We start from the raw sequence: 14,776 nt of genomic DNA, 5'->3' as shown, positions 1-14,776 counted from the left end.
AAACTGAAGAGTGAAGCAAAAAGTAAACATTATTTGTGGTTCATAGTTTTTAAACCTTTTTTCATCTCATAGAATTTAAGTTTTAGTTGAGTTTTTCATTTTTTTAAATATCTTTTATTATTTCTAGATATCCAAGAAGGAACATATTCTGAATTTACAGCAAAAAAAGCTAAAACTATACGTTAATTTTAGTCTCTAAAGCTGCTAATTAAATATCAAAACCTAGTCCAATATAATATTATCATTCAGATGTAAATTTTATCATTGATATTTTTAACAAATAGTAGACAGAAGATTAAGGTATATAACACAGATAGTATTCACGCAATAGATATCCAAGCTAAAGAAAACCTGTGAGAGCTGAATAATTTTCAATATATTTAAATAAATTGTATTTCACAGTCAGAGAGGAGGCATTTTGTGAGATAGAACGTGCACGCTCGTACGAAACTTAAAGTTATTTATTCGTTTATTAATCTTTACAGCCTTCACCCCTCCCCCCTCTCCCTTTCTTTAAGCCATTAAGTATCCCCCCCTCCGAAAAAAAACATCTTAAACCTTAAAACACAGACATACCAACCTTTACCCTTTACATCCCCACCCCACCTACTCCCAAAATTAACATCATGCTTCTATCATCTTTGTCTGTTCCAAAAATTGTTATGTCTTCCCTTTCCTAGCACTCTTCCCCCCCTTTAAATATTAGATTTTGCCTTTCATTCTTCTCCTGTCTACAGTATCTGAAGAGTCTACATTTCAATTTATTCTTTATTGATATTTAATATGAACAGTAATCCCAAGTGTGCAGTATGTGCCCACTGTGCACTGTGCATACTTTCACGCACATATCTATCAGTATTTTTCCAATTACTCATTCTAAATTAAAGCTACAGTGATAACCAGAAAACTCTAACTTTTAGACTCAAGTTGTGGCTTTATATAGTCCAAGAAAATGGGAAACGGCAATTGTGAAGTGTAAACAGACCCTTTTCACTTAATTAGTGATTTAATAATTTAATACTAGTAAATCTTTTTTCTTTGTAACAACATCAAATACACTTAAGTATTGCCATAAGGTCGTCTTCCTATTTCAGAGTTTTCTTTTTATCACTGCAGAACCAAAATATACATTTCTACGGCTAAAAGAGTAAAAGTAAGTTAGTAATGTAAAACAAAAAGCCAACTTTAAATACACTTTAGAGACACTTTATAGACACTTTATAGACACTTTAAAGACACTTTACAGACAATTTTAAAGACACTTTAAAGACACTTTAAAGACACTTTAAAGATACTTTAAAGACACTTAAATGACACTTAAAAGACACTGTAAGGGCACTTTAAAGACACTTTAAAGATACTTTAAAGACACTTTAAAGACACTTTAAAGACACTTTAAAGATACTTTAAAGACACTTTAAAGACACTTTAAAGATACTTTAAAGATACTTTAAAGTCTACCTGTGAATATTAAATCTCGGGGGGCGAATACAATGAGGGGGAGGGGGAATCTAGGGGCATCTCAAAGGAATTGATTACTTGCCACAAACTATACTTTTTTATTGCTTTATTTTGGCAACATGACATTTCTAATTAAAATTCGGATTAGACAATTGTTAAAATTCCAAACTATGTTTTTTATACAATTCCTAGCCCTGAAACTCCCCTTATTGTTAGCTAAAAGTTCTAAACAGAACTGGTGTAATTAGTTTTTTTTTGTTTTCAAAACAAAAACTTTAAAAATAAAAACATAAGGAAGCAGGAACTGTTTGAAAGGAGGGTTCTCAAAAATGAATGTATTTTACATCTAATGTTTATATATCTCTGGTCCAGCAGGAAGAGGGGCAAAAAAGCCAAAAAACGATTTCTTTTTAAATTTTCAAGCAAGCGGTTTATATAAAAAAGCAGATTATAAACTGAAAAAGGACCACTAAAATTCATAGTTTACACATATATATGTATTACGGAAAAATATCTAGTGACCAAAATTAGTTTATTATTATCTTTAATAAAAAATTCAATTTCATAGAGTCGTTGTCGTAAATATCAATACAATGAAAACTACTTTCGATTTAAATTTCTACCAAGCATTTAAGCACTATGAAATGGAAACACGTTAATAGCGTGTAACACGTACACATGGAAACCAAGAGAAGTTGACAATTAGCAGCTTATCTTTGTCTACTTGTAAATTTTAAATTTGAAAAAAGCTTGTCATAAATCAAAACTTAAATAGAAAAGTCGTCTTCGTTGTATTGATATAAACAACGACCATTGTATAAGATTTTTGTCAGTGTTGGACGAAAAGTAGGTTGTCCAAAAAAAATTGTCAAAGTTTTCTTTTCTTAATGGACCTTGATTTTTTCGGTCGCTTATCATTAGTCCTCATACGTACACATACTATGAGATAGAAAAACGCAGCTAATAAAAACATTAAAATCATTCAGAGAAAGCAATTTTAAACATACATGGTCAGTTTGTTGTTTTCTAAAAATGCGCAAGATTAAAGTGATGCCAACGCTATGAACATAAGTACACTGTGAGCCGGGGGAAAGCTGATTGAGATAGAAGATAAGGATGAATACAGGACTAGAGACCTAGGTTCAGGGTTAGATTTCTCACAACTGAACTCTCTCAGGGTTCACTTTGAACTGAGGTAATACGCCGGGGTGCGGGGGCTCTCTCAGTAAATGCAACCGATGGGGACTTTAAATTTATCATGTTTGGGAGATCTATAGTATATTTGAATATATTTTGTCTTCCAGATAATAAGATAAATTCTAGTTTTCTGGTATAAGTTCCCCTGTAAATGAGATCTGTACGCCTGCATTGTAAAATGTATTATTATATATGGCTCCCAACACTTTCATAAGTGCATCATTATTGCTGCAATTCTTCTTTGTCTTCCTCTCAACAGAAGACAAAGGTCAAAATGTAAAATTACTTGTGCGGCTTTGTGAACTTATAGCTTCACTAGTTTTGATTTTCACACAATTAAAAGAAAATAGAAAATATGTTTCTTTACATAACAGAAATCAAAACAAACTTATACTTCTTAATATAAGTTGAAAGAGAGGACCTGTAGGGACACACACACAAAAAATAGACACATAGATGGAAGGGGGGTGCTGTTAAAAAAGGCATAGATATTTTTGTGTCATTATCTGGAACCAGAATTTATAAAAAGCGTTTATAACATATAGTTAAACCACTTCTACTACGTTTATTTGGTTTTAAAATTTTATCATGTTATTATCATTATTTTCAATAATAATTAACGAAAGAAATCCAGTGAAAGTTTCTGGATTTCTAATCTCGTAAAAAGTTGCATATCCGGATATATCTAGTCAAATAAATGTTTAATACTATTTAATTCTATTTGAAATGTAATTATGTATAATTATGTATATATGTACTTGTCCTAGTTTTCGACCAAATAAATTCACACGAAATTTTAAATATTCAAGTTTCGTCAATTTAATTTGAATTATTTCCATCTAAAAATTGTCTTTTCTACGGATTGTTGATCATATGAATAATTGTCTTTCCCATTACTTAAAAAAACTAGAATTATAATGGCTTGGTATACAACAACACCGCCGCAATGTATTTGGAATACATATACACGAAATATAGGTGTATTCATTTAGTTTTGCTAATTATGTTAGGTATCCTCTCTATAGCTCTGTATTTTTAATATTTTGGTAAATTTATTATTTTGTTTTAAAGGGAGTGACCGGCTATGTAAGGTAGTTGAACTGAGTATGCAGTATTGTGGAAAACTTCTTTCGGATTCATTTGACACATACTAAACTTTTTAAAGATATTTAAATCCTGAGTTTGAGCGCAAATTCGATGTTTAAAACTCCTACTTTGGGGGTGGATACGTTTTCAGAATTAGTTTTTTTAAATTATTAAATAACGACGACATAAAATGTAAAAAAGTTCTACAATAAACTGCAGACGTCATGTATGGAACATGTTGAGAAAATAAAATTAATCTTATCATCGAAAATAAGTAATCTTGTTCAATTATTAGTTTCTATTTTCTCATTATTCTGGTTTCTCATTAGTCACAAAGATTTTTTGCAGATTTTCTAGAATCATTATACTGAAAAGACGACATTTGAAGAGTTTGAAGATATCTGCGAATAAATTCAAAGAAAATAAGAAATTCAATATAATTATGAAAACTATATAATCGATCTTAGCATTGATTTATTGACAAATTTTTTTTGGGAAATATGTTCCTAACCATCTAATTAGATTACTGTATAATTTTTACTTTATTTTTCGTTAACTCAAACTCAGGATTTACAGATCTTAAAAAAGTTTAATGTGTCTCAAAATAGTCCGAAAGAAGTTTTCCACAACACTGCATAATTTTAATACAATTGTATTTCAGACTGTAATTACTAACATAATTATGTTACAGTATATTAATCGAATGTATTTTAACACATAAAAGTTTATTTCTAATACCCATTACGATTATTTTTTTAATTTATTATAATTTAAATTACGTTTAATTTCTGATAAAGTTTTGTTTCAATTAAAAAAATTGACTTTTGATAATCAAAAGTAATCAAAAACCGTTGAGTACAAAAAATGCCAAATTTATTTAACTCGTTTGGAAGGCATGTTTTTATTCACATTACTTCTTTTTAGCTGAAGCTTTGAAACAAGTGGTTTATAATTCTGAAACGTATAATATGTCCAGAAGTGGGAATTTTTAAGTTGGATATCCATAATCCCGAACGCTTTATCCTGATATTCACAATAGGGATTTTAGAATTTTACGCAGATGAACACAATTTCTCTGTTCTCCCATTGGTTGAGAACAAAATTTCCTGTCTTCTGATTGGCTGTTCGTTGTCCACAGACGACACTTTTTGCGGGATATCGATTAAGATTGAATTAATGCAGATTAACAATAGATAGATGTTAAGCATTGGTCTTAATATTCACAATAAAAGATTTCCAACATCAAAAAAAGTATAAGCGAGTTAATATGGTAAATCTAAAGACCAAGGCGTTGCAACACTCGACCTGGTATTGAAAATAGATGCACAATTTTTACAGCGGTCTGGATCTCTGTGCTATAAGCATTAGGCAGCCACACTGATTTAGTTGGATTTTCATCTTTTTCAAAATTTACTTTTTTCTTGGAGAAATGTTTATGGTTATTGTCGTTCTCTTTCTTATAACTGAAGACCATTTAAAGTAACGACGATTTTTCTAGATCCCGCCTTCTCTCTGAAAATATAATTTTATGTATTTATGATGTTTCAACTTCAACTATACCTGGACATTGAACGAAATTCGCGAAATTGAACAAAATTTGCGAATTTCGATGTATTTTCGACCGTATTTTCGCGAAATTTTCTTATTTTTATGCATTTCGCATCAATTTTCTATATTCAATATACATAGAGTTTAGTTTTCAGACAAAGCTGGGTTCCCAAGCTAGATTTTTGTATAGATTTAGGATGGCCATACAAACTATACACGAAGTTTCATGTTCTGTGTATTGGGGGATTCTCTGAATATCAACTATTATACAGGGTTACCCACAAAGGATGAGACTTCATGAGACGATAGTACGGAATTCGTTTAGTCCGTTTTCTTGCATTCAGGGTTCCTTGTCGGCCAAAACTGCCTTATTTCTGTGCTTGATCATTTGAAAAACCATCAAAATACTCAACTAAATCAGAAACCAAAAATCAAGCTTCAAATCCTCATAATTTTAGAGTTTAGTGTAGTCTTTACAGTCTCATCCTTTGTGGGTAACCCTGTACCTGTGTTCACAAAGCCAAATGCCCTGCCATGTACCAAGACCAAGTTGACCTTCATGGATTGGTATTCTAAACAGTACAGTTACTACGTAAAGTGAAATCGGCAGAAAAAAGCAGAATTCAAATCGTCTTCTTTTACTTTTAACCTGGCTATCGGGCCAAGAATTAAAGCGTTTAAATGTTGTTTTTTCAAGTGGCCATTTTCTTCGTTATTGTAAAACCCAAACATTTGCAGTTTTTTTTAAACATTAATAAATTAAAAAAATGAATCAACATTTTTTTTTCAAAAAATTGAATCGACATTTTTTCCATGCAAAAATGTTCACTTTTAACATTCTTGACTTACAAAAATTGGGCCCTGTCGGCTCTCAGTCGTTTAAACCTCTTTATTGGATACAAACAGACAAGCTAAATTGAATTATATAGATTGTGAAATGTCACTAAAGGTTTTGTATTTGCAGTGAACTCTGATCTATTTCTAAAAAAGTGCCCCGAACATTTTTAAAGAAATATCAATGATTATCATTATATTTAAGTAAAAAAAAAAACATTTCTTTGGTAAAATGTGTCAAGCTCTGGACTGCAAAACGCTAAACAAACATAGTTTTAGTGCAGTCTCAAAAAAACTTCTAAAAAATCTACCATTTTCTTATAGGAGCTGGTTGGCCGCCATAGAGGTTGGTCCGTTTAGTTTTAATCATGATACAGTGGTCGACGTATATATCAATACAATGAAGACCAAGCTTTCAAACATTATAATTCATTTAAATTCATGAATTTCCTAATTATATGCTTTCTACAGATTTTTGATGAATGATGTACGGTTAAAATGATAAATAATAAGTTGCAATAAACATGTATATGCAAGATTTTACATATCAACTATTCATCAATGCGAACATTCCATCTAAATTAACAGCAGAAAAACTTCAAAAAATGAGAAGTTGTCAATTAACAGCTTCTCTTTGTTTACTTGTAAACTTGTAATTTGAAAATGCTTGTCAGGGATATAACCCCTGGTGATTTGATATTAAGATGTATGGAAAATATTCATGAAATCCACGAATATTCTAAGCTTTTCTAGAGGGAAAGTATCGATTAGATGGGAGAACAGTCCCGTTAAATCCCCCCAAGAAAATGTACTTAAAAATACTATAAATAAATATTTAGAACTGAAGCTGACCTGAGATTGGATCCAAGAAGAACTGCTTTAACATGAGCTGGACTATCCTCCCCTGTAACTCCAGTATGCTTCCAGTTCAGTGTCTCAGGAACCAATCTTAAAGGGTCTTTTTACTTAATTTCAATTTCCATTTTTTCATTGTATTATGTCAATTTATAGAGTGGCTTTTCTGCAATTCACAATGGTACCCTTCAAATATTTATCTAAGTAAAAATGAGGAAGGTATTGTCGTCTTCTTTATGGGAAAGTGTTGAATTCTAAAAGTTTTAGTTATTGTCTCTTTGCATTAAATTTCTATAGAGAACCCATAATCGAATATAATTAAACGTTTAATGGGAAACACATGGATTTCATATTAATCCTTGCATAGGTATTACGAATACCGTTGTAAACAGACATATCACTCTAGAAATTAAAATTATTAATTTAAAAATGACGTAAAGTAACCTGTTAAGAACCATCTCCATATCATCTCTGACTTCAGGATTCCAGTTCTCATTGATACTCAGGCTAGCAGAACTATGCAACAGCTGCAGGTTCATTAGTCCTACCTAGAGATATATATACAGGATTCCAGTTCTCATTGATACTCAGGCTAGCAGAATTATGCAACAGCTGCAGGTTCATTAGTCCTACCTAGAGATATATATCATTGATACTCAGGCTAGAAGAACTATCACTATGCAACAACTGCAGGTTCATTAGTCCTACCTAGAGATATATATTCAGGATTCCAGTTCTCATTGATACTCAGGCTAGCAGAACTATGCAACAGCTGCAGGTTCATTAGTCCTACCTAGAGATATATATTCAGGATTCCAGTTCTCATTGATACTCAGGCTACCTAGATATTTTTTCATAAAATATACTTGTATATATTTCTACTCTTAAGGGATTGGTCACGAATAATCAAATGTGGACCATTAGATATTAGATATTAGATATTAGATATTAGATATTAGATATTAGATATTAGATATTAGATATTAGATATTAGATATTAGATATTAGATATTTAAATCCATCTTTGATATCTTCAATTTAAAATATAGTTCTTAAAAAAATAATTAAATAATTAAATGTATTATAGTAAGTGCAGTATGATCTTTATCAAATGTAAGAAAGTAAAGGTATGAAAAGCCAAAAAAAAATCATCCAAAACCTATGAAAATTATATATTTCAGTTTATTATCAAATCGGAACATTTGATATCTGCTAAGACTTTGGTCACAATAATATTTTTTTTACTCAAAATGGAACCTGGTGAAACCCGCCAAAATTTGCATTCACTGTGTTTCAAAGTAAACAATAATTTTAAAAAATGGAGGACTAGTGTAGAGAGGGGAGGAAGGCCAGCCACATCATTTTTTTCGTCCGAGCCACATTCTCCTCATTTTTTCCTCCGAGCCACCTCAGAATCCTCGTCCTTCGATTATTTTGTGTTGAAAAGTTTCCAATTCTTGAAAATAAAACTATTTTTTTAAAAATCTGGCCACGTTAGAGCATAAAATATAGATGGACTAAAGTATTGCAATGATTATATTATGTTGGAATCTTCAAACCCATGAGAATGATGTCAAACTTTATTTAGGTAAAACTTAAATCTCTTCTGCCTCCATAATGGCTAACCTTCGTGATTTAAATAAATAGAAAAATATTCGGCATACCTCTGCCTGTAATTTTCCTCATGGAACCACCCGGAAAAATTCTATGGTTTTCACTATAGTTAACAAAAAGGATTAAAGTTCTATAAACTTGGAATTATTTGCGGCATTCTACACCAGGAATATCTGAAAATGCGCGTAAAAAAAGTGTACATTTTTAAGGACATTAAACTTGAAATCTTTAATTCAATTGAAACTTTTTACTTTGATTTACAAAAATTTGATATTTCCTTAATGCCCTAACGCGGCTTGATTCTTAAAAAATATATGGAAGGATTAGACACTTTAAAAAAATTATGTTGAAAGGATGCGGATGTCGAGGTGCTCGGACGAGAAAATGTTGTGGTTGGCCTTCCTCCCCATCGTGTAGAAAAAGTAAGAAAAAAGTTCAAAAAGAATTCTATCCAAAGTCACCGTCCCTGCAGTCAGTTTCTGCCAAGACTGATTTTTTGGTATTTTTGAAAGTGGCTTTTTATCCAATGCAATGAAGAGATGATATACTCTAGATTCATTTTTATCCCTATCCGATGTTTCACTTCAAAAAAACCGTTATACAATTTAAAATGCAAACCCATTTTATTTTTGGCATGACTTACATTGTTTTACTAGCAAATATTATATATAGGCTTAACATTTTTATACTCCCTGCCTATTTGTTATGTTAAAATTTTATGAAAATTAATGTTATTTTATTCAAACCATAGTAAATTGGTAACTTTTTACCTTATATTTGGTTATTTCAGGTAGAGAGGTGAGCAGCTCATCAGTAACTAGATGAACACCTAAATCAAACCAAATTGCTCATTGTATACTTCCAATTTGTATATTTAGCGTTTGTTGTTTTATAACTTTACAAACTTGTTGAGATCTCAGAGTTATATTTCACTGTACAACCTCTATGTTGAGATCTCAGAGTTGTATTTGACTCTACGACCTCTACGTTGAGCTCTAAGGGTTATATTTGACTCTATGACCTCTAGGTTGAGAACTCAGAGTTATATTTGACACTACAATCTCTATATTGAGATCTCAGAGTTATATTTGACTCTACGACCTCTATATTGAGATCTCAGAGTTATATTTGACTCTACGACCTCTATGTTAAGATCTAAGAGTTATAATTGACTCTACGACCTAAATGTTGATATCTAAGAGTTGTATTTGACTATACGACCTCTATGTTGAGATCTAAGAGTTACAATTGACTCTACAACCTCTATGTTGAGATCTAAGCGTTATATTTGACTCTGCGATCTCTATGTTGAGATCTAAGAGTTATATTTCACTGTATGACCTCTACATTGAGATCTAAGAGTTATATTTCACTGTACGACCTCTATGTTGAGATCTAAGAGTTTTATTTGACTCTACGACCCCTATGTTGAGATCTAAGTGTTATATTTGACTCTACGACCTCTATGTTGAGATCTAAGTGTTATATTTGTCTCTATAACCTCTATGTTGAGATCTAATCCATATATATTGAGATTTAAGTGTCATATTTGACACTGCGTCCTCTATATTAGAATCTAAAAGTTATATTTCACTGCATGATCTCTATGTTGATATCTATTTGTTAAAATTTGACTCTACGACCTCTATGTTGAGATATATGTGTTAAATTTGACTCTACGATCTCTATGTTGATATTTATGTCTTAAATTTGACTCTACGACCTCTATGTTGCGGTCTGAGATATATTTTCTTCTGAATCCAAGTATTATCTCCAATTATTACAGGAGATGGTTTAGCACAGGGTAGAATAGTGCTGCAGCCGGATCCTACGGAAACCCTAAACATCAGAGCACAAGAGAATTATACAAAGAATAATATTTTTTTTAGAAAAATTTTTGACACCCCGAGGCTAGCCATGAGTGTCCTCTAAAAATTTCAGACCATTCGGTCCAGCAGTTTGGTCGGGCAGAGGGAACATATATATGAATGTCTTGTTTATTATATACATTTCTCGAATTTTCCAAGTGTCCAGGAACAGGATCTAATGAATTGCCAGAAGTTGTTGAACTACGAACAGAGAGTTCAACCAAGTACCCTAATGGCTGGCTCAACTTAAAGTTTTAAAACGTCAAACTACGTTTTGTGTAACCTATGCTTTTGCACTGGTTTGGCTTATGGATCCAATCATCTTGTTGGCTATAATTTGAAAATAACGATGAAGAAGAATGTAACAATATTAAGGAAATATACTGCAGAGAATTGTGTTTTTTACCTGTTATCAATTGCTGAGTCAGATCTAAAGAACCCTGAACAGGACGGAACCAATGATTTCTCCGGTAGTACTGAACTACTGGGAGCAAATGGTTTAACCTGGGTATCTGCCTATAGAGGAGTATATGATGTTAAAGATAATAATGCAAGGAATATACCTAGAAATCACATGGCTTTAGTTACAATTCAAATGTACTGCAGTTTCTGGTACTTTGTTCTTTTTATTCGAGTTCTTAAGGGTTCCTGTAAAATGCTGCATTGGCCGTTTTCGCTGATCTCAGTAAAATCTTTTTCCTGTTTCATTTACAATGTGTAGAGAAATACAAACAAACACAGTGTTGTTCATTGCTCAGGGTTAAGGAATATACTACAGTTAAACTCTAAATGTCGTTTTTCAAGCTTAAAAAGTATTTAATTTTCACAATTTCCTCCTTCGTTTATATTGTAGAAGTGCGCAAGTAATGTTTTAGCGAAATTTTGATGGAAAATACAAATGTCAAAGAAAGAAGATGTCAGATATCTAATGAATACTTGATCGGAAATTTCAGGGCACTGATGTGAATCGAATATTTGAGGGCACTGATGTGAATCGAATATTTGAGGGCACTGATGTGAATCGAATATTTCAGGGCACTTATGTGAATCGAATATTTCAGGGCACTGATGTGAATCGAATATTTGAGGGCACTGATGTGAATCGAATATTTGAGGGCACTGATGTGAATCGAATATTTGAGGGCACTGATGTGAATCGAATATTTCAGGGCACTGATGTGAATCGAATATTTGAGGGCACTGATGTGAATCGAATATTTCAGGGCACTGATGTGAATCGAATATGCCATTCTTTTAATGAAGAGATCATAGAACCCCAAAACTTGGTTTCCTGTTCTCAACAGAATGGTAGACGTATAGAACGGAATTATCAAAACTTGGTTTCCTGTTCTCAACAGAATGGTAGACGTATAGTACGGAATTATCAAATCAAATTAAATCTTCATTCAAATAATTAATCCTAAAGAATTTGTCCACAACACTGCATACTTGCAGTTCAACTACCTTACAAAGCCGGTCTGTCCCTTTAAGACTTGAGAGAAATATAAGCACAATTTTTTCTATGTTTATAAACATTTGAAAACATTCAAAAGAAAAAGAAAAACTTTGAAAACGATAAATTCTCTTGCCGACAGAGTAAATAATTGTCAAATCTCGTCAAAAAGGTGTTACTACTTAGCAAAGGTCGTTGTCACTCATAATGAAGCTAAAGATTGGTAAATCAATGCAAATTTTTGCATAAAGTTTCAAATATAAGTAAAAAGATTGTTTAACTATACGTTAAAGTTGTGCATGAAAGGGACTGTAAGCTTAATTTCAAACAGCATAAGATCGCAGATGTCACATATTAATATGGATTCTGTTAGATCAAAAAATCTATATTTAAAATACCAAGGGCATAAATTTTTTTGTTTTTAATACTTTGTAATCAATTGTGTTTATATTCATGTAAAATGTTTAAAATATCTGAGGTCTCCGACATCAGGTTGCAAAGATTTCAGGATTATAAAATAAGAGTTTGAGACAAGTGCTCAAATTCCTTAAATTATGTATAATTATAAAAGATTCTAAACTTTGCAGGTATTTGTTTTGACATCAAACCCGAATCAAAATATTTTAATAAGATCGGGTCCTGGGGTATATTTTAGTATAGTCAAGGTATGTTCATTGTCCATTAATTAGGGCCAAGCTAATGTTTGAAATGATGAAGGAGTGGGTAGCAAAATTGCAAAAATACATCGTGAAAATAGAAATTCATTTTTAGAATATGTTTTAAGATCTGTAGCTCAATTAGCTCAATTATAAAAACAACACGTTTTGAGTTAATTTTAGAAAAATGAAATTAGATTGATTGCATTAATGTTGTTAAAGTAAATAAAATAAAGAAGTTTAAAAATTCCGCAAAGTATTTAATCGAATTCCTCATCACAGAAAAACAATTTTTACACGTCCCCTACAATTCAATTTTTGCACACGTTTAACGATTTTAATGATTTAAATCTGACAGAGTAACTTTTAACAGAGAATGGCTGTAAACTTTAAATATCAAGGTTAACATCATCAGGTTGCAGAGATATAGGGGTTAGAAATTTTGAATTTGAAAAAACTTTCTGTATCGAATAAAAAAGAACATTTATTTTTTGTCAGTTTTGAATAAAACATATTTTAGCCATTTTTTCGCCCAGAATACTGACATATTGCCCATGATTTCTAGAAAATCGGCAAAACATGGATTTTAATTCTCATCATAATATTTTCATAATATTTGCATAGGTTCTTATTTATGGTTGATACCTTTTAATATAAGGATTATTTTTAATTTACGTTTCAACATGTCAAGAATAACATCACCAGCCTGAACATTATAATTCTGCAAGGATTTAGACTGTGGAAGTAAAGTTGTGCGGCTCGACGGCAGACCTGCGGGGCTCGGCTGAAGAACTGAGGGGTTCAAGGAGACAAGGTTTCCCCCTGATTTAGATAAATGAAGAAGATGAGGACACATGTTAGCTCCTTCTAATGACATTGTGGTCTACATCTACAAACCTGAAGGAAGTGTTTATGATATTTAGATAATTTGGAAAATAGCAAATAGTTAGCAGTGGGTTTTCAAACATTAAAATAATTGTTGATGTAATTTTAAAAGTCTCCTTTAAACAATTCTAAAATAGGTTTACACCTGTTATTTAATTCCTTCATTGTACAGAGCGTCCCATATCATATTAGATTATCTCCATGCTTTAACGCCATAATACACATAATACCCGAAAAACCTTGCATTTTCAACAAGAAAATTTTTATATTAGCCTTATTCAATTTTTTAAAATGATTCTTAAATTTCGTAATTAGTCCCAAAAATGATAATTTAGACCTATTTACGATCTAATATGATGTGGGAGACCCTGTATCTAAACTACTGTCGTCGTCGTGTAAACCAATACAATTAAGACGAATTTTAATTTTAATTTTGATTTCTACCAAGCTTCAGCAAACAACTAAGACGCACAAACATGTTTTTTTAAATATTTATTTTCGAATTTTTATTTTTAACAAAATTTTATAAAAGAGCAGTGAATTTATTTTCTGGTTGTTGTATCTTCTTTTTCGCTGATCATACATCTGTTTTATGTGTCTCATTTGTATATCTACGCATTCTAATCCCTTGTAGACAGAGGAATTATAGATTTTGACACAATATCTCTGCTTTATTCTCCCTAATATTACACATATTTACCAGAGCTACAGCTTTCTTTTCGGCAATTTTCTTTTTCATACTATTCTTTTATTTGATATCTTGGCGTCAGAAATATCAAATTAAGTATAATATAAAGTTGCTGTTTGCTATCCATGCAGAAGTGCAGAGGTGTCAAATTTCTCTAATGAAATAAATTGTGGAATTCTTGCTGTTTGCTGAGAAGCTATTTATCATATGTATTCTTACAGATTGGAAAAAAATAAGATCACTTTTGAAATTCTTAGGATCCATTGTCAAAATTTCGCATATCATAATGACAAATGGAAGAAAGGTTAGGCAAGGAGTGGATATTTTAGACAAAAAAATTCTTGTAAGATTCATCTCGGACGGATTCTTTTACATGGAACTGACATCTTGATAACACATAGAACAAGATTCAATAAAAAAATTAACGTCTTTCCAACGGGAACTGTATTGACTACTCCTGCAGATACTGGATACTATTATATACCAGATACTAGATACTAAGGTGTCACTATGGAAGTGTATTGACTACTACTGTAGATACTGGATACTATTATATACAAGATACTAGATACTAAGGTGTCACTATGGAAGTGTATTGACTACTACTGTAGATACTGGATACTATTATATA

General features: G+C 31.5%; 1 protein-coding gene across 1 annotated transcript; it reads right to left on the bottom strand.

The window, feature by feature from the left end:
* Positions 1-4,595: 4,595 nt before the first annotated feature.
* Positions 4,596-14,770, bottom strand: LOC111706615 (uncharacterized). Its single transcript, XM_023479530.1, has 8 exons — positions 13,279-14,770; positions 10,870-10,979; positions 10,319-10,434; positions 9,366-9,424; positions 7,690-7,774; positions 7,426-7,529; positions 6,979-7,074; positions 4,596-5,256 (listed from the first exon to the last, which is right to left on the bottom strand). Exons 1-6 carry the CDS (start codon positions 13,447-13,449, stop codon positions 7,498-7,500), a joined length of 573 nt encoding a protein of 190 aa, XP_023335298.1. The 5' UTR covers positions 13,450-14,770; the 3' UTR covers positions 4,596-5,256; positions 6,979-7,074; positions 7,426-7,497.
* Between the last annotated feature and the right edge of the window lie 6 nt (positions 14,771-14,776).

Source organism: Eurytemora carolleeae, unplaced genomic scaffold (assembly GCF_000591075.1).
Source record: "Eurytemora carolleeae unplaced genomic scaffold, Eaff_2.0 scaffold745, whole genome shotgun sequence".
NCBI lineage: Eukaryota > Metazoa > Arthropoda > Copepoda > Calanoida > Temoridae > Eurytemora > Eurytemora carolleeae.
This window is presented reverse-complemented; position numbering and strand designations above follow the sequence as displayed.

What these genes read in the sequence shown, in the direction of transcription:
- LOC111706615 (XM_023479530.1), bottom strand. Translation starts at nt 13,449, where the DNA reads ATGTCATTAGAAGGAGCTAACATGTGTCCTCATCTTCTTCATTTATCT. An exon ending in CTGAAATAACCAAATATAAG is followed by an intron (nt 7,775 to 9,365) that starts GTAAAAAGTTAC and finishes ATATATCTCTAG; the next exon opens with GTAGGACTAATGAACCTGCA. An exon ending in TCCTGAATATATATCTCTAG is followed by an intron (nt 7,530 to 7,689) that starts GTAGGACTAATG and finishes ATATATCTCTAG; the next exon opens with GTAGGACTAATGAACCTGCA.